This window comes from Mangifera indica, chromosome 5, assembly GCF_011075055.1.
Source record: "Mangifera indica cultivar Alphonso chromosome 5, CATAS_Mindica_2.1, whole genome shotgun sequence".
In the NCBI taxonomy this organism is placed as follows: Eukaryota; Viridiplantae; Streptophyta; class Magnoliopsida; order Sapindales; family Anacardiaceae; genus Mangifera; species Mangifera indica.
The window spans coordinates 18886904-18907687 of NC_058141.1; the positions used below are offsets into that span (position 1 = coordinate 18886904).

Here is a 20784-nt window from a genome sequence, read left to right on the forward strand (position 1 = left end):
TTATTGACGTGGTCACGGGTTATTAGTCGACCAAATCATCATTGCAAATGGCTAATCACGAATTAGTTGAAATTCAAACCTGTCATCTATGACCTAATGCAAACAATTAATATAGATAATTAATTAATTAATTAATAATAATTATGTACAACTTTCATTTGGATGCCCAAAGAACCGTGGGCGGATGGAGGGGGGTCAAGCGTGGTGACTTGACCCTCATTGACTTATTAAAAAAATTAATATTATATATATATTTACACATCATTTTAATATCTTATATATATATATATATATATATATATATATATATATGATATATTATATTAGCAAGTGTATTTTTAATTTTTGAATAAATAAATAAATATAGTTAGATTTGAATTAAATTTGTTTAAGTTAGAAAACGAGTTTGACTTGAATAAACTTAAAACAAGCTCGATTCAAATAAATTAGAATTCGAGTTTAAGTTCAAATTTGAAAAATAAAAATTTTTTAATTTGAACTCGAGTTAAAGTTTGAGAAATGTTCGACTCACTAAACTTATAAACCTAAAAAAATTGATACGAATCAATTAAAACAATATCATTTTGACAAGTATACATATAAATAATGTAATTTTAGTCATTTTTTGATTCATTATTGTCTCAAATTGAGCTCAAAGCTTGACTTGATTTAATTCGAGTTCTTTTTCTTTCAAGTGAGCCGAACTTGAACAACTGAATATGTCTCTCCCACAAACTCTTAAGCTACACAGAAAAGTTTTAGTGAATCAAAATATGTTCAACCTAAAGGTGTCCATGAAGTAAGTCGTAGGCGGGTAAACCAGCTCTCCTTTTTGGATCAAAGGTAGGTAGCTCCCTTCTAAACCTACAAACAACCAAACCTTAACTCCTTTAGAACATTCCTTAATTATCTACAATCATAAGAAGTAAGATACTCTAGTTTGATGAAGTTAAAAACTTCTGAATGCTCAGCAAAAAATATCACAACTAAGTGCACGAGTAATTATAATGTTTTATTTCAAAGTCATGGACTTTTGAATTCTTTAAGTGTCTATATATATTTGAAGTTATCAATATAGATGAATCTTATGCTCTCTTGTATTTCAAAGTTATGGACAATGTTTTGATGGGTCAGACCAGCTTATCGCCCAAAGATCTACCCATCCCTTCGGGGGACTTGTTTCAATTACTTTACCTGCAAATAATTAATCAAATTCATTTATTTCATTTACTAATCAAAATAGAAAAATCCTTTGTTACTTCAAATTTCATTTGTAAAAATAAGGGAAAAAAAATTATAAATTAGCGTAAAATTTGAACTACTTATAGGCAGCAGTTTATTTTACATACCAGAAGTCAGAATTAGGGCAAAACACAAGAACATGGCTAAAAAGAAGCATTTCTAGAAGGGAGTGGTGTTTGTAATTGCCACTCTTCCCAAACTTCATTTGTGGGCAAGGGTACTTGAGTTTCTTTTAACTTAATAAATCTCACACACATAGCAACAACGGATACAGGAAAAAGAAGAGGCAGTAGATGACACAAAATCTGTTTGAGGAAGATCATTCCGAGGTTGAAGAAGAAGAGAGATTGATTCTAAACACGTGTCCAATCCCCAGCCTAATTACGTTTCTGTATTTTGCTCATTTTTCTTTTCTTTTTCGTGTAACTACGGGGATGATTGCTGGGTTTCATTTGAATCAAACCGTACGTTTAGGTTTGGTTTGGTTTGGCTTTCTTGAGGCATTGTTTTTGCGGTGTTGTATTGTCTATGCCCTAGATATAGGTTAATTGATTCAAATATTATGTCCATGAGATTAACGTGATTATAAATTAGTGAATTTATTCAATTATAATGAAATTGATAAAATATTAAAATTTTTTAAATAAAAATTAATATTCGAGTTTTTGTCACATTTATAAAATTTTAATTTATCTAATACAATAATTATGGATCCAGTTATTATGTCCTAAATTTATATATTTGACAAATATAGACAAAGTCGTCAATTATTAAAAAAAAAAATTTATTCAATTATAAGCTAAATCATGAATATTATTAAATTTCTATAACCGAGTTTTTTGGAATGAATTTTAGGTTCGACTTCTTTACATTCTAAAAAAGGTTAAATATTTCGGAAAAAGAAATTAAGCTGTTTGGTTATTTTTCAAAAAATGCTTGTTGGCTTGAAACTGTGGTAGATCAAAATGTTCGCTTTGATTTGTGATCTATAGGCAGAGTAAAAAAGGTAAAAATTGATGAGAAATTTTACTATGATTTGTTAAAATTTGAAATTAGTTAAAAGAGCAATGATTACAACTACATATATGGCACTAAGCATAACGAACTTAATGTGGAGGAGGATTTCCTCTAATTATTTTTAATTATTGATTATTATTAATAATTATTTCCAATATTTTCTAATAATAACAAATGAATCAAGAAAATTTTAATAATATAATATTATTTTATATTTAACTGAAAAAAAAAATTAATATTTTTAACTAATAACGATTAACTATCATAACGGTTAACAAATAACAGTTAACTATTATTATAATTAATTTAAAATCATAACAAATAACGGTTAATAGTTATTAGTTAACGGTCAGGATAATTATTGAAGACAATGAAACAGAGATTATGAAGTCTCAAAAATCCAGAATGAACATGGTTACTACAAAGAAATTCAAGGCAAGAATAAGAGAATAGAGAAATAGATCTTGATAATTAGGTTAGCAAAAGTTTGATAAAATTAAAAATAAAATATAAAACCTGCAAAATTAATTTGAAAAAAAAAGAAAAAGAAGTTAAAAAGGGTGGCATGGTTAGGAGCTCCCTTCACCACAAGTACGAAAAATATGAAAGGCGGGCTCGTCTCCCAGGTCATGCAAACCCTCAGTCTGCGAATGAAGAGAGCGCAGGCAGAGGGTATTCATGAACTGGCAGCCGTGTTCTGCCGTCACCTCCTTTCGAACTTGCAGTGTAAGGGAGCTCTACATTTGAGCCTCACCAAATTAAGAACCCTTGAGGTTGTTTGTGTTTGGTTGTGCGTTTAAGTGAAGAGACGAGGTGTTTATATATAGGGTGAGGCATCAGAATTCAGGACTAGTCCAGTCCACTGATTTAGAAAACAAGTAAATGATTAACCAGTGGGAATTCTCTTCTTTCCATTAATTGGTGCAACGTTGCATGCCATGGCGTAAGCATCTTCCCTTTTTTCTACTTTATATAAATGGCTGCTGATTTTTCAATTAAAACAATATCTCCCTCTTCTTTTTATTTAATTAATTACTATAATAAATTTCCAGTCTCTCTATAGGAATCAAATATTTTTAAGGATTAATAAATAAAAGGAAAATTATAATTGTAAATCTCTAGATGATTCCACCGTCAATATTTTAATTTATTTGTATGAACAATTGAAGAATATTTTTTTTTAATTTGTTTAATTATTTCAATTTATTCGTTTGAAGAATATTGGAGATGACGTAATTTACTCTTAAATAAAAGAATCGAGTTCTATTTGTTACTTTGTTTATATGTTTTTATAACGGTCATAGGATTCACAAACCATGGGTAAGGTTTTTTGAGGCATCCACCAACCATCTTATTCTTCCAACAAAGATTCCAACTTGAACAATTAAGTGGGTCCTCTGCTCATGTCATCTAGTTATTTTTGGCTCGCACCTTAATAAAAAATAGACTAAAAGACTTATTCTTATATAAGGTGTAATGAAATCTCACACTTTTATTTTTAATTTTTAAAAACTCAAATACTTATTTATGAATTAAAATCTGTTAAATTTTTTAATTAGAGTTAAAAGTAAAATCATTATTTAATAATAATATTTAAAATTTATATCATTTTACCTCTTTAATTTGAAAAACTAACGATTTTTCTTAAAATTAAATTTTGAAAAATGGCATTTTCCCTTATCTGGGATTTTTTAATTTTGTCCATGAATTTCTCACTAACGATGGCTGATCTCTCTCCCTCCCGATGTTGTCTCTCCCTCTGATGTTCAATATCAAATTGATGATGTCTAGATTTGACGAAATCTAAATAAAGAGTCAAAACTTTTTGTCTGAATCTTTATCGTCCAGACAAAGTCAACTTTGTCTATATGAAGATGACTATCCAGACGAGAAAATCAGCCTCGTCTAGAGGAGGATAACTCTTTATCTAGACCGTTGTCGTCATCCAAGCAAACAGTTTCAACTTTTCATTTGGATTTTATCTGGATTTTGTCTAATCCAAACGTTATCAATCAAATATTGAGTACTTAAAAGAAAGACGATATTAGGAGAGAGAGAGAGATCGACCATTGTTGGTTGAAAATTCGTTGACGAAATTAGAAACCCTAGGTAGGGGAAAAATATCACTTTTCAAAACTTAATTTTGAAAAAAATTATTTATTTTTCAAATTAAAGTGGGAAAATAATATAAATTTTAAATATTATTATTAAATGATGATTTTACCCTTAATCATAATTGAAAATTTAACAAATTTTAGTTCATAAGTTTTTTTAACTCTAAAATAAAATTATTTAACTATTTGATATTTGAAATTTCACTATATCTTGGGTGGGAATAAGTTTTTTGGCCCAAAAAATAACTATTTTTATTATCAAATGATGGTTTCAGTGATAAAAATAAAAATATTTAAAAAAATAATAATTCAAAAGTTATTAATAATATATTAAAATTAAACTTATTTAACTCTAAAAAATTCCAAAAAACAAGGGGACTCTTTTCGTTTGTAAAAAATTATTTTTTGTCTGTAAATTATCTTGCCATTTAAAGGTAAGAAAAAATAGGATATATAGAAGAAGAAGAAGAAGAAGAAGAAGAAGAAGAATACCAAGTTAATTTTCTGTGAATGAAGATTTATATCCACAAGATTTATTAAACTTCCTTGTAAAACGTAAAGTCGTCGTTAATATATCCACAAGATTTCCATTCCTTTTATTATTATTATTATTTTTTTTTTTTGATTTAATAATCAATCATTTTAAAGTTCTAAATCTTTTGAGCTGTTTCAATATTGCTTTGCCAGTCACAATCGAACTTGACTTTGTATATATGGTACCACTTATGTCCAGAATGTTGACCACAAAATGAACCCACGAAAATGGGTAGTCGAAGACTTAGATATTTGGAAAGGATAGTGGATGATATCATTGTGTATTAAAAATGTCGACGACGACATCCCACTGAAAACATCAGAACTTATCTTTCAACATATACAAAGTTTCAGCAATATATTGGCAGGTCGTAAACTTTCAGCAGAAATGGCACAAGAAGATTAAGTCAGTCAGTCAGCCATCATCCCCGCCGGCTCACTATCCGATCAGCGTCAACAGTCCTGATTTCCTGTAAAAATAGTTATGGATAATCCATGTGAAGAAAACTTAACAATGCAGGATTGAAAACAGTAACGTTAATTTATTGAGTCAATGCAGTTTAAGTATTCAGGATCTTGAAATCTAAAACAAAAAATGATTAATCATTTCACTAGACGTATGTAACTGCACGTTAGAGAAGATCTGAAAGTAAAAAAGAAAGCAGAAAATTAAACATTTAGAACAAACGGAGCTCCCTTCACTCCAATACCAAAAAGATCAAAGTAACCACGTCTCCCAGGTCATGCAAACCCTGAGCCTGTGCATCTCATCAATCTGCACAGAGACCGGGTGTTCATGAACCAGCAGCCGTGGTTTACTATCACCTCCTTTCAGAATTGGAGTCAAGAGAGCTCCGTTCAAACCCAAAAGCATTTTAACTGTTATGAAACAAAACTCTCTATATAATACAACTATATGTACATATATACTATGATACAGACAGATAGGGAAGCAAGTTTGCTTTGTGTTGTGAGAACTGGTGAACATGAGGATCCTTTTATAGCCTCACGTATGGGTTTTAGATGTAATTTTGCTCCTTGGTTTTGAAACATATCAAAATATCGGGTAGGATTTTCCAGCCAAAAATTGGCGAAATATTGCAGCGCACATTCAAATTAGTGCTGTTGATTGGCATCCGTTCTCCTAACTTTCCATTTATGAGCATTTATTGGCTGCCTTCAATATATTTATGAAGAATTAAGTTGCTTCTTATCCCAATCCCTGATTTTCTACTATGCAGCTTGTACTGCCTCAACCATTTGATTGGTAGAATTCTTCCTTCAACGAGATCATAGAGTTTAAAACAACTGAGTGGAATCAGTGTCATGTAACGTTATTATTCTCCACCCATCAAGAAAAAAGAAAGTTTCTTTTCATCCATTGGGATTCTTAATATTTGAAAATTGTTTCACTTTAATGCGGGCCAATTTAAGCACCATTAAAAGGCATTTATTCAAAAATACTATTAGATTTTTATTCTCTAAGCCTAAAAAGAAAACCCTGAAACTTAAAAATAATTTCTTTCCCAGAATTTTGCTTCCATCATACAACAGAAATTTCATATATTTGTTCAAACGAATAGGTTGGAACAGAATCTGATTAGTGATTATACCTATATATATATATATATATATATATATATATATATATATGCGCAATAAAACACTTTCTTTCAACCCAATTCGGTGATGGTGGATTGTGGGTCATTTCTCACGTAAAGTCTAGGATTAATAATACCATGCTTATTTCTTTAATATACCTGGAAAGAATTGATAGCTACATGTCATAGTCATCAACCAAGTTCAACTGTTCAATTTTTGGTTTTTTAATCGAGATTAGATTAAGTACAATCTTGTGCATTACATTATTTGTTCAAATAGGTCAAAAGCAACTTTATACGTCACTCTTGCTTTTTGTTCATTGCTTCTCCGAAGTGATTCCCACAGAGGCACAGGCGAAATTTCGAGGACTTTAACAGGATGTGCACAACACAGTCATTGGCATTTAGCAATGCCTTTGTCCCCTTTAGCTGCACAGCACCAGTGATTAATGATAGTTGAAAAATATAATGTGGGTTTAGTTTAAAATACCCAATTAGATATTAAAAAAATACTATTATAAGATTAATTTCTTTATTAATTTAAAATCATCCAATCAAACTGATATATTATTTAGATACATGTATTCAAAATTATATACACATAATTTTATTAATAATAGTCATATGAGGTGCTAACCGTAGAGATTAGTCGCAATTAGTGGAGAATTCTTGATCAATCATGGTTGGTGGGACGAAAATTCAAGTTTACCAGAATGATTGTGTAAATAAGCAATTCAAAAAAGTATGAGCGAAAAAATATTAGAAATCTTGCATATTACAATCTCCGTAACATGAATTCTCAACCGGAAAGTCAGTACTACAAGCAAAATCATCATTCTTAACAAACTAAAAGCTACATTTTCAGGGTTTTGCACGAGAGTGCTGGCTCTCTAACCTTGCCTCTAGTAGTTTTGCTTTCAGGGTATTCTCCTTTACCGTCCGAGGCAATTTCAGAGAAGATTCTGAATTTTCAAAATCTGGGGATGTCAATTTAGACATCCACTTTTGGACAGGACTAGCATGACCTTTGAATAGTAACTGAACACAAGCATCTTCCCTGATATCACTCTCTGGATGAATCTTATCGCCTTCAGATGATAAGGAATGACTTCTAATCAATTCATCAAGCAAGTGATTTGAGTCCATTCCACCCTGTTTGTTTTTTGTTTTGTGTGAACTTTCTTTGTTAAATCCACAGATCTCTGCTTGCATTTCACCCTGTACCCAATCTGGAAATTGGTTCTTTTTTCTGGCTGTGTGCACATTGGACTGAGGACCAAGCAAGTAACGACCCTTAACTTTTTCCCTTGACCCAGATTTCTTCTTCGTGGAATTTGAATTTATATATTCTTCAAGATGGCCTTTGATTTGTTTCCTCGCTGCACTAGTTTCTTGCTCCAAATATTGTGAATCATAATCAGTTGAAGATTCTTCAAAAGCAGCATCTTGAGGAGCACTTATAGCTTCATTCAATGGAAAGGACTCCAAAGATTGCCGATGTGAAAAGCTTTTCTTTAGCTCATTTGTCAACAAGTTACCATGTTTCCTTGATTCAGATATGCGTTTAGCATGCAGAAAGTTTTCTATGTCAAGACTTAACTTGTCAACGATTGTATTCTTTTCAGCAAGATTATTTTGTGCTTCTGCGATTTTCATTTGCATCCGCTCATCAAGCCATGCTTCTGAAATATGAAGAATTAATCTGTCAGCATTTTCGGTATGAACATGTTCAGTGTCTGGCTTGTATCTTAGCAACCTCACCTCTTCTTCATAATTTCTGATCCCTTTGGCAAATTCATCGCACAAGTTCTCCAATAGAATCCTTGCTTTTCTCTCTCTTTCAAAATCTTTCAAAACATTAGAGAAAGAGGATTTCATTTCAGAAAGATCTCCAGCTAACTTCCGGTGCAGGCTTTCTGAGCGTTTTCTTAATTTCCTCTCATCTTCAAGCTCATCTCTCACTGACTGAACAACAGCTTTGAGTCGATCTTGCTCCGTATTCTTCCTGATAAGTTTTTCCTCAGCAACTTGCTTCATCAATTTATCCATTTTTTGCTGATTCATTTGTTTCTCTTGTAGCAACTCTTTTATTTTGGCCCGGGAATGATCAAGATCCATTTTCAAAGCTTTCACCAATGACATATTTGATACATGCTGTTCTTCAAGACTCCAGATTCGATTAAGAACCTTGAGTAATTTTGTGGATGTTTTTAGGTTATAACTTGACCCACCCAGCTTATCCTTAAAATCCAAAGAACTAGTGGGAGTTACAGCAGGGTTATAGGGAGCCACCTGCAAAGAGGGACATGAAAAATTTTCAAACCAGTCTCAACTGAAGCAGAGAAAGGTGAAGTTATAAGAATCCATTAGGACGATCATCGTCTGAGTCTTCTGAGATGTATATTGTCTAGCATTAGTAACCGAAATCTTACCGGTAAAAGGAAAAAAAGAATTTGATTTTAAACTTTATTTCATAGGTGTGAGAACCAAAAGTTATGGTTTACAGATGAAGAGTTTTACAAAGATCAACAGATGCTAATTTCATGATGGTTAAATTTCAAATTTCTAACATTGAGAGTAATAATATACCATATAGATTATTAAGATAGCTAAGTTCAGTTCTTCACCTGGATGGACTAAAATTGAAAGCATTTTAAAACCAAACTCATACTTCAATTACTTGAATTTACAGTCAAATTTTCAACTTGAGTCAAGTGATTAATATAAAGAAGACATACACTGGTATTACCTCCAATGAGCTGCCATAACTTGCAGGAGATACCGGCTGTAGAGCACAGCAATTCATTTCATCTGATTCGTGGTGTTTCATCAACGATGTAGCAAGATGCTTGCTCGAGCTACTTGCTTTCTCTGGCTGGAATGAGTTTCAGGGCAATGATCAGTTCTAGGGAAAAAAGGTTCAAATTTCCGATCTTTTGCCATATTCAAACTCTGAGGACTATTCTAAGCAGTTCACAAAAGTTCTAGATTCTAATGGCCGCAACACAGCAAAATCATAGGCCACATAAATAACAACTTTCTTTCAAAAACAAAGATGCTATAATTAGGCTGCACATCCGTTTTACATTCCTAGATTAAGTATCAGAGTTAACATTTTTTGTAGGCCTATCACTTTAAACCCGTAATCTGTAAAGAAAATACAGACATTATGAATTCAACTACCAAGAAATCCATCTCCAACTGAAACTTTTGGAGTTAAGATGTATTCCTAATCATGAAAGAAAAATTTTTTCTGCAGTGTGTTAGAACATCAACTACAAAGACAAAATTGAGCACATACGAAAAGAAAACAAATAAGGAAAAGGTAACACTGATTAAATCATCAAAGAATTAAGCAGAATCCAAAAGATTTAAAATTTAATAATAGCCGTGGAAATATATAATAATAAAGTGGATTATGAAGCCCATCAGGTTAAACAGTAAAAAAGAAAAAGAGAGAAAAAAGTACCTGGTGAGGAGAAGTATTAGGAGCGTGATGGAGCAGATGAGTTGGAAGATCAAAACCCTTGTGTTTGTGTTTAAAACTTGGCTTTGGCATTTGAGGAAGTGAGAGGTGGTGGGGCTGAATCTCCCAGAGATTGGCACAAAGTTTTCTAGCAGAAACTGCTGATGTAGGATGCCTAGTAACAAATTCTTGAGCAATGGATTTTTTCACATTTGGAGATGTAAACTCAAGTCTCCATGTGGGTGAAGGAGTAGAGGGGCCTGCTCTTTTCCCTACCAAAATCCCGCGTTTCAACTTTTTCACCATTAATTCTTGCCTTTTTTCCCCTCTCTCCACTCCCTTCTCTTTTCTCTCCATATTTCTTCTCTCTATTCACTACTCACGCACAGAGTCTCTCCACCCTCAGATTCAAATTAAATTAAATGACCTTCTTTTTACTTTCTCATTGAGTACAAATACAATACTCATCTGTCATCTCCCCCAAAATATGGCTTCTTCTTCTTCTCTCTAAGAAAATTCGTTCACTCTCTGAAACTGATCCTCTATGCAGAAGCTCTTTTCCGTTTACGAAGTCCTCCTTGGCTTCACCAACTTCAGTAATTTGGTAAGTATGAAACTTAAAACTTGCATTAAAATGTATAGACCCACCTCCTCTTTGCCTCTTTCCATGCTACATTTCCTTTAATTTAGGCATATATAGCTGAACTACCCTTTATTTATGATTATATCTTTAATGGGTATTAAGCTAAACTTAACCATGCTCGTTTTTATAAATAAGTTAAAATTTAATCTTATATTTCTACATCAATTTTCAAATTCATACGTTGTCTTTATTTGTCCTTGTATTGCTGTTTTAAATAGTCTCCTTAATTGGCTCTGTGGTCCGGTCGGCTTCAACCAAAACTATTGAGAAATGGACAGACAACATCTGTCCAAACATCACCAAACTTCTGTTCCTTAAGACATTCATACTTTGCATGACCTAAAAGTTATTTATATTAGGCCAATGGACTTACTCCACTTAAATATTTATTTATAAGATAATTTTTATTAAAAATTATAATTAAAATTAAAGATAAAATCATCGTTTAATAAAAAAAAATTTTAAAAACTAAATTTTTATCATATTCCCTTCTCTCAATTTAAAAACTCACAATTTCCCCTCCCTCTCCCCTCCCCTCCCCCAACCCAACTTTCCTTTTAAATTTGAAAATTGGCAATTTCCCCTTATGATTTTTTTCTCTTTTTTCCAACGATAATCCGTCGTCTCCAACCATCAATCGTTCTCCCTTTCACCTTATTTTATCCTCTTGTCCTCTCTTTGACCATCGATCGATGGAAATTGTTTGAAAATCTAGACGAAAGTCATTTAAAAATCTTCTAGATGACTTTTGTCTAAACAATAACATCCAGACAAAAACTGTCTAGATTTTCAAATGACTTTCTTTTAGATTTTCAGCCTATTTCCGTCTATCAATGTTGGAGAGAGGCCAGAAGGAAGGATGACCAACTGCCAAAGACAACGGATCCTTATCCAAAAAAAGAGGGAAAACTCTTAAAAGAGAAATTTTTATTTTTCAAATTTTGAGTAGAAGAAAATTATGAGTTTTTAAATATAAAGGAGAAAAATGTAATAAAACTTTAATTTTTTTATAAATAATAATTTTATCTTAACAAAAATTACCTCATAAATAAGTATTTAAATTTTTAAAAATTAAAAGGTATTACTTGAAGTTTTCCCTATCCCTGGGGTGGGAATAAGTCTTTTGGCCTTTATATTATTGTATGATTTCAAATTCTTACCAATAGGTCAACAATGTGTATTAAAAGCGGTTTATCTCATCAAAATGGTCAAAGTGATTAGTCTACTAACAAATTATTAACTTTAAGTACTTTGGCTACACTTTATGTCATATATTAAATGCATAGATAATAGCAGTCAGTCAGTCAGTCAGTCAGTCAGTCGTTACACACTGAATCCAAATGCACGAGCACCATGGGAGCATAATTTAATTTGGAGACACAAGGAAGGACCACAAGAGAAGATCGATAGAGATGGAATGGGCCACTTGCATCTTATATCAACTGTGGTCCTAACTTCATTCTATCCATAACTTAAAACACTCTTTTAAGGATTTTCTCATTCACCCCATCTATTCTTATTCAATTCATATGATGGGTTTTTTTTTTTTTTAATTTTATTTTGAGGTCAATTTACTTCAGTCTGTGGCTGCGGCTGCAGTTTTTAAGGCCAGGCGTGGGCCTTCTATTTTTGTTTTGATAAAATGCATGAAATTCTACCCATTAATCTATAATGGAGGTAGATATGAATCGAACTGAGTTAAAAAAAATTGGATTTGAGTTTATTTTGAACAAAAAATAGCATGGTTTAAGTTCAATTTGAGTTCATTAAGATAAAATTAAAGGTGATTCAAATTTGATTCGAGTTCAGTTTAAGTTTTACTCGAGTTTATGAACCAAATTTGTGGCTCAAAGTCATTGTTCAAATTTATGATTCATTGATAAAACAATATTATTTATCTAATAAAAGGTGAAACGATATCAATTTAACAATTGTTTAACATCATTTAAATCAAATCACAAGCTATATTTAAATTAAATTAAACAATTTACCTAACACTGAATCAAATTCTCTTTAATTCGAGTTATGCTCAATTTCAAAAAGAGTTAAATCTTCTTTTTCAAACTCGATTTAAATTCAAACTAAACGAATTTAACTCTAATCAAACTGATTTTTAAGCTAAAATCAGCTCAATTCAGATTCAACCATTTCTTAATCCGCTTGATGCTCTTGATAAAATTTATTGAAATAAGTAAATTTAGCATACTTGCATGATATATATGTACATAAAGTTCAAGGGAAAATGTAAGTTTGAATTCATAATGATTAGGTTTTGCACATGTTCGCATGGATTTTTGGGTTTTCAAATTTTTAGGGCGGGGAGCTTTTTATGCACATTAGTGATGAAGTTCCAATGTGTTGCAGCCAGCCAGCCAGCCACTCATGACTCGCAACTCTGCTTGAATTGCACATTGGGCTTGGCTAGACTTGACTGATTTTCTTGTGGTATCTACTAAATACACCTACTCTGATTATAATAAATTTAAAGGGCTTGGTTTACATTCGAGAGCCCTATTTTGAAATACAGTCCAGGGCCCAATTGAACCACCCAACTACTATGGATTTGCTTTCCATTCACACTGTAACCCATTCAGCCAATGTACACAAACAGAGAATCTACAAAAAGCAAACACAAAAAAAAGAAAATGTTGAGCAATAATGAATGAAATCTATTTTGGTAACAGCAAAAATGAAAGGCCTAATCAACTTTTCCAGCTCAATTAGATCGAAGGGTGCTTTTGCTTGCCTCTCTTATAAAGCATTTTGCAAATAAAAAATGGATAACAGATCCATTATTAGCAATCCAGATCAAAATTTGTTTGTCCTCACACCATAATAATTCCTGACTTTTATATACTGTTCAAGCCTAAGGAAAGGAATCCTGGAAAACTGTTCCAGAAAACATTTATGGCCTAAAATAAAACAATTGAAAAGACAAATCCATAGCCGAAAAGTATATCAACTTAAAACACCGGAACGTAAATACGAAGATATAACTTGTCAGCAGCTGTCATTTAGAGTTTCAAGAATTTATGGACAGAATTAAAGTAGGGTATCTTTTTTTTTTAAATCTCAAGATTTGCATTTTGTCTGTGTTTCTATGTGCGTAAATTGATGGTATTGGCGCCAGTTTTGAACAATTTTGAGCAAATAAATTGGAATAGTTAAACTAGCACTGGGCTCGAATCAAATGTTGGTTGAAGTAATGAGAATGACATGATGGAAATATTAGAGCAATCGAAATCCAAATGGAGTAGAAATTAGAATGCGAAACTCTTCCGAAAAGACTTTTTCAATGTAAAAATAGTCAAACTGGTATTCATGTAAGCAGTATCTCCCAATGCAAAGAATAATATTCCCATTTTGTATAAAATTTTTGGAACATATTTCGTGATAGCTGTTAATAGGAATAAAACAAATTATAAAGAAAAATGAGGGGATTCCACACTTTCATCAATACCACCAAATCAAATGAGGAACAAACTAAGGAGCAATCTCAAGCCTGGGTTCAAAGCAAAAGCCAGTGAAGAGCTGAAGTGGGAACCTCTTAGTTACAGGACACTTCTGTGACCATCTCCAATATTTCTGATTCATATCATAAACAAGTAGGGCAGGAGCTCCATAGCTCTGAATGTATATGAGATCATCCGTCCCACTGCTAGCAAAAACATCATCAAACTCCCCAAATCCTTGGAAAAACTTTTGGGGCATTCGGGCAACTTCTTGCCACTCCTTTCCGTTCAAAACCCAGATACCAATCCCCTTAATTATGTCAGGTCGATCTTGTTTACCAATTCCTCCCACCATTACCAGCTTCTCCTTAAGGTTCATCAAGCGACCACATGTGAGAGGACAAGGTACTGGTATAAAATTCCTAATCAGTAAACCATGAGAAGATCGGCTAGACAAATTATACATAATCAAGCCATGGCGATTTTCTGGTGTTCCACCCCCTGTTGAGTAGATCAAAAAGTATAGAACCCCATCACATATCACACTCTCATCTCCACCTCTCCATCCAGTCAGAACCTCTGTCCAGGATGTTACCCACATCATTGTTTCTGAATCATATATATAAATTGAGAGATCCCACTGGAAAAAATTTCCTAGGACTTGCTTAGACTTCACAATTGAGATAGTATAGCCATGTGATACTCTATTCACTGCAAGTGCAAGGGCACTGTAATCAGAGAATTTCAAACCAGGAGGCTCCTCAAGCTTCTTGCAATCCTTGGTGATGGGATTGCAGACATATAACTTACTTCTGCTGTCATTGTCCATGAAGCAAACCAAGCCACTCGATGAAGCAATGAACCAATTGGATGTCTCAATGCAGGGAAGTTCAATACTGTACCACTTTCGAAGGATGGGATCAAAAGCGTAACCAATTGGTTCATTAGAGCTTGTAAACATAAAATACCAAGGCTTTTGTGATACAACATGAGAGAAATTCCATAAAAACCTTTTTGAACTGATAATCTCATTCCATCTTTTACACACACACCGTGCTCTGAATATGCTTGCTACTGGAAGATAAGCTATAATTCGTTCCAGAAGGTCATCAGGAAGGATTAAGTCTACGGAAACCCCACAGACTCCTTTATTGGCTTCATCACTAAGCTCTGAGAATGAATTAAAGTCACTAACATCTTTTACCTTGTCATCAATGCAATGGTTGATCCATGATGTTTCTCCAGCCATAATCTGGAGGAATCAAATGCAAAAGCCTTCAGCAGAAAAAGAAAGAAAAATAACTCAGTAATACCATCACCTGGAAATAGATCCTTGGTCTATTCTATATGAATGAAAAAAATACAAAAACACTCAGAAAATATTATGTTAAAATAAACAAATACTGAGCAACTGACTTCAGACATAATCAACTGTGACTAATCACAAAAGTTATAATAGTACAAACCATTTAGGATCATTGTGACCATCTTAAGTTTACCCAAATCTTGCTAACTGGATAGTACAGGTAATAAAAGTTTAAAAGAAGTCAATGAAAAAGTATCACACATCCATCAAATGGGCTTGCAAATAAAGAAAAATCAACTTTCGGATCTTATATGCATTTAGGATCAAATGTTTCCAGATGAATTAATAAGAAAAAGGAAAAAAAAACTTATACCCTGCAATTAGAACAACAAAATATTAAAACAGCACCTGAATAAAAGCCAAATTGCAGGACATGCAAACAAATTCAGACAAACCCTCTTGAGTTTTCCAGATTAAGAAGATGGGTGACTGCCATGGCGCATAATATTCATTTCTAAAACATATCTCATTAATCCTAATAACCGATCCATCTATAAGTTTTTGTAGACGAGTTTATTGTAAAAAATCATCAGTAATGACGACATCAGATATCACAGAAATCGCCAAGAAGAAACCAGTTAAAATAAGCATAACAAAAATTTTCAGCATACCAGATCATTTAACACATAATGAAATTTAAGACACATGAGATGAACAGCATACCCAACAGATAATAATTGCGACCAACTTCTGAAGAAGAGAATATCAAATACATGAAACCAAATAATAACACAAGGCAATCCGAGGAAGAGAAAGAAGAACTGCATATCACAATAATTTGTTACCAACATGGATAGGAAAGTATTTAATAAGAAACACCATCAAACGAGTCTATTAATCCCAAAACAAGTAAACGTTAATGGTCTAAACATCAATCCCCAAAACAAATCGAGTTTGGACAATAAATAATGTTAGGTAAAGAGAAAGATTAGGCCACGCTTACAAATCAATCAAACATCAAACCCCCACAACACTAAAACGCAAACTTAACCAACATAAACACAAAACAGATCAACCAAAAAAATTACAGGCAATTCCAAAAAAATAAACAGATTTAAAAAAAAAAGGAAGGCCATAAACAAAAAAATACAGTCTCTCACCTCGTTTAAAGTCTTCTCCACTGTCACTGTCAGTATTGAAATGGGTACGAAAGATTTTAGTTCTAACAGAGACAAAAATGGTGGGAAACAAACAGACCAAAAATCAAAGAAGTAGCTTACAGTGATTACCGAGTAAAACTAAATAATCAAAGAGGAACATAGAAAAAAAGAAGAAGCGGAAGCAGAGTAAAGTAAAATTTAGGTTGAAATGAAAGATGGCGATGAAATGGGTCAGTCTAGATTTGGGTTATAAGCATGGCCGAGTAACCCAGTGGGAGAGAGAAAGAGAGAGTTGTGTTTTCAGTTTTTTTTTTTTTTTTTCTATGTTACAAAAACGACAGGCAGAGAATGAAGTGAGAAGGCGGTTTTTCCATTTTCTAAGGGACGAGAGGGCAGCCGGGTGGGCATTGGTTTTGGTCTTTTATTTGTTTTGTTTGTTTGTTCATTTCCTTCTATGGTTTATAAATAGCATGCAAAGAGCACGGGAACTAGTTAGTTTTGAGGAGTCTTTCATAGCAAGAGGAAATAGAAGAATTTTCATTTCATTTCTAAATACCCAATATTTTTTAAACCAAATCAAACGTGAACCTAATGAAAGGGGTGATCCAATTCAATCGGTGGTGAACCATTTAATTGTTTAAAAATAATATTTTAATAATAATTTTATTGCATAAAAGTTTTTATTTTTTTTACTAATTAGGTCAAACCCACATTTTTATTCTATCAAATTCGATGTAACTTTAAAAATAATTTTTTAATGATACGTATCGTTTTTCTTAATAAGTAATGGACGAACCAATTAGATTGACTTATCCAATTCAATTTTTAAACCACCAACATACCCATGTTCTTATTCCACTTTGAAAAAATAAAAGATTTTATTTCTTTAACTTTTGAAATATACCTTACTCCATGAGAAGGTTGCCTAATATACCTTACCACATCACACAAATTGCTTTTTAACATGGAAAGTGATCCCTGGGCCTGGTTCAGTTTGTTGGGCCTTCTTACCTAACCAATTTCCATAATTTTGGAAAATCATTTTGACTCTAATTCCCACTAATCTACTTTTTACGAAGACTCTTTTTTTCATAAATAAAAACACTAATAACGTTTTAGTTAGGCCAATCAGCAAAGTCTACATAATTAACATAAACCATAAAATTATGTATGTTTTTTTTAGATAGATAATTATATATATATATATATGTCATCACATAAAATAATATCTAATCATATGATAACACATATAAATGTATATATATTTTTATATCTAAAATGGGTACATATAAAACATGAAAGTCATAAAGATATATCAGACTTGGTACATAATTCAAGTTGTTGACCTACTTAATGAAGTAATTAGAGAACTCTAAGATTATTAAGTATTGAAATTAAATGTATAAAAAAAAAAAAAGCCAAATAAAGTTGTCATTTGTTTATGAGTTGTGCAACAATGATGTGGCTTGCCATAGGTATCGGAAGCATCAATGCCACCAATTACAAGTGGCTGCTTACAAAATGATGCACTCTGCCAGTGTGCTGTGCTTATTTTAAAAAGAGATTATAATAATGCTTTCTCTTTCTCCTCATCGATGTGGGAAGAAGAAGAAGAAGCCTCCGGTAGATACAACAAAGTTTAATGCTTGTTTCCATGAACCCAAGCATTTGACACATAGTGGAATGAATATTGAAAAGTTTTACAAAAGTTTAATGCATAATACAAACAAAATAGATTGCAAATGATTTATTTAATAAAGAAAAGAGTGATTTACATTTTTCCTACAAAAGTTTTGGCCTCCAACCTTTTTTATCCATTAAATGTATAAATTGTAATTTTCACCCATAACTTAAATCCATTAAAAAAAAAAAATGTTGCAAGCTTAAATTAATCACTTCACCATTGAATAAAAAAATTTAAAAGAATGATCATTTTATAACTCTCAATTTAAATTATAAATACAATAGGTTAACTCATTTATAAATTTAAAAACCCTAGTTGTCATAATAGCCACTTATAAAAACTTAAACCCACTAATATTGCCACTCACCTAAGCCTAAATCAACTAAAACCACTATCAACAGAAACACAAACCCATTAAAATTATTAAATATGATTTTTATAGGTTTGAAGATTTACGTTTAGAAAATCTAACTGTCACAACCATAATTTATTTAAACCCAAACCCACTAAAACCTTTACCTACCCAAGTTCAAATTCCTCAGTGCCACCATCTACCCAAACCCATTAAAATCATCAACAAAATATAAGAGAATGAAAGTAGAAGAGGAAGAGAAATGAAACATTTATGAGTAATTATGCTAGTTTACTTTATTGACACTATGTTAGAATATCTTTTAACAAAGCAAAATATTTGATAAAAAAAAAATATGATTTATGCATTTAATGAGAGAAAAGTGTTTTAAAACGAAATATTGGATGGAAAAATATATGTCACTAAAAAAAAAGTAGTATTAATGTGCAGTGTGAGGAGGCTGAACAGCAAATGACACAATAGATAAAGGAAGAGAAAGGAAAGAGAAAAAAGAAAAAGAAAGGAAAGGAGCATAAGCATGAACATGGGGCTTTTAAAACGTTTGGGTTGAAAGTTAAAAGCGAAATGTAGTGGGAGCACCGCCATACGACTTTCCAGCCAAGTGCAAGCCTTGTGCACTTCAAGTCATGTTTCACTTGTAATAGTTTAATAATATGGATGCTAGCTTTTCTGTCTTGTTATGTATACATTTATTCAGCAAAACCCACCAAATACCATTTGAAATTTGATTTGATTTGGATTGGATTGGATTGTTGGTGTTTTCTCTACAATCCATCATCCATCAATTGTGCGTCTCTCTGGAGTGTGGTTATTTGAAAATGAATTTAGAATTAAACTCTATAATAGTAGATGTCTTTATTTATTTATTAATTATTTGCTGAGGGTCTGTCTGGGTAAGTAGAGCTGCGAACTGAAAGGGGTGAGTGGCAATTGGTGGTTGATCTGTTGTGAGGTCTTTGACATGTACATCCATGTTTTTCAGTGTACATATTTTTTTATTATATTATATAAAATTGAAAAAAATCCTTGACGTCTCTTTCAGAATCATGAAAGATTGTAGATCCTTCCAGTTCCCCCGTGTCTCTCAATAGAGTCAAGGGTCACAAGAAAGAGATCCACGACACAGCTCAATATTCAATCCAAATCTGTCTTGAAGCGAACCAAATAGGCAATCTACCAAATGATTATCTTTCACTTCCACCACGTTCCTAGCACATAATGGCCACTAAGAAGTCAAAGATTTTTCTTCTAATTTTTTATATTTTGGCGCTTAAGTCCTAAGGTGCTGTCAAGCATATAAAAGGAACAATAGAAGGAAGAGCTTTGTTCAGAATATAAAGCTTGGTGAGGGGTAGATGGGTTGATGTAAGGGCCGGTACTTAAATGCATCAGAAGCATAATTAAATATTGCCTTGAGTGCATGATGATACCCGAATTGATTTGGCGTTTAGAAAATTTGGTGCTAAGGCGTCGGAGAGCCCAATCTAAGACTGTCTGGAGAGAGTAGGTAGGTAGAGAACAGATCATCATCAGGGGGCCTTTTAAATTTGTGAGAAAGATCCAGGGCATGGCGGTGGGGTACTCATTTATTTAGAGATGTCATTCATGTTACAAGACCAGTGAAAAGAAGGCAGTTGTCAATGGATATGGTGTTGACGCGTGCGTAGACACAGATACACCTGCAAAACCCATTGCGAAAGATGAAAAAAATGAGGGCACTTATGACACAACAAAAGATGTAAATGTTTTCGGCGTAAAGCTCGGAGATTGCAAGCAGAGACAACGCAGTGTAGTGGGGTGAGGTGGGTTGGGTTGGGTTGGACAGAGCCGTTGCGTCAGATATCGTATCGTACGGTATGGAATGGAACCTGAGCACAGGTACCTTGGTCTCTGAATGGCTATTGACTCTTGACTGGATGATTTAATATTATATTAATATTATCAATATCATACATCGATGGGATTATCAATCAATCACGTCGTGCTCTGTGCTACTCCTACACAAATGACAGTGCTAAGCTAATTAAGGGTAACGGTCCTCACTTCCTAAGTAAATGTTTTTATGGGTTAATCTCGCCAACCCACGCTTTGCAGTAGAGTGTAGTCCCCATCCATTTACTTAGTACTGTTAGACAGCTAGTGTTACAGTTATGGATCTTGACGTGGGCCGTATGTTTTTGTGGCATGGGTTG

At 32.7% G+C, this 20784-nt stretch overlaps 2 protein-coding genes across 5 annotated transcripts; both read right to left on the reverse strand.

Annotated features, from left to right (window-relative positions):
- Window positions 1-7251: 7251 nt before the first annotated feature.
- LOC123215848 (uncharacterized protein At5g41620-like) lies at window positions 7252-10649 on the reverse strand. Its single transcript, XM_044636108.1, has 3 exons — window positions 9978-10649; window positions 9258-9383; window positions 7252-8800 (listed from the first exon to the last, which is right to left on the reverse strand). Exons 1-3 carry the CDS (start codon window positions 10329-10331, stop codon window positions 7370-7372), a joined length of 1911 nt encoding a protein of 636 aa, XP_044492043.1. The 5' UTR covers window positions 10332-10649; the 3' UTR covers window positions 7252-7369.
- A 3256-nt stretch (window positions 10650-13905) lies between these two features.
- Window positions 13906-16975, reverse strand: LOC123215223 (F-box/kelch-repeat protein At3g61590-like). 4 transcript variants are annotated; one of them, XM_044635232.1, is made up of 2 exons: window positions 16536-16975; window positions 13906-15321 (listed from the first exon to the last, which is right to left on the reverse strand). In XM_044635232.1, exon 2 carries the CDS (start codon window positions 15316-15318, stop codon window positions 14101-14103), a length of 1218 nt encoding a protein of 405 aa, XP_044491167.1. In that variant the 5' UTR covers window positions 15319-15321; window positions 16536-16975; the 3' UTR covers window positions 13906-14100. The 4 variants fall into 4 exon arrangements, with proteins under 4 accessions (XP_044491167.1, XP_044491166.1, XP_044491169.1 ...); XM_044635231.1 differs by having other exon boundaries at window positions 13906-15344; XM_044635234.1 differs by lacking the exon at window positions 16536-16975 and adding an exon at window positions 16099-16459.
- Between the last annotated feature and the right edge of the window lie 3809 nt (window positions 16976-20784).

What these genes read in the sequence shown, in the direction of transcription:
- LOC123215848 (XM_044636108.1), bottom strand. Translation starts at nt 10,331, where the DNA reads ATGGAGAGAAAAGAGAAGGGAGTGGAGAGAGGGGAAAAAAGGCAAGAA. An exon ending in CTAATACTTCTCCTCACCAG is followed by an intron (nt 9,384 to 9,977) that starts GTACTTTTTTCT and finishes AACTCATTCCAG; the next exon opens with CCAGAGAAAGCAAGTAGCTC. An exon ending in GTTATGGCAGCTCATTGGAG is followed by an intron (nt 8,801 to 9,257) that starts GTAATACCAGTG and finishes CCCTCTTTGCAG; the next exon opens with GTGGCTCCCTATAACCCTGC.
- LOC123215223 (XM_044635232.1), bottom strand. Translation starts at nt 15,318, where the DNA reads ATGGCTGGAGAAACATCATGGATCAACCATTGCATTGATGACAAGGTA.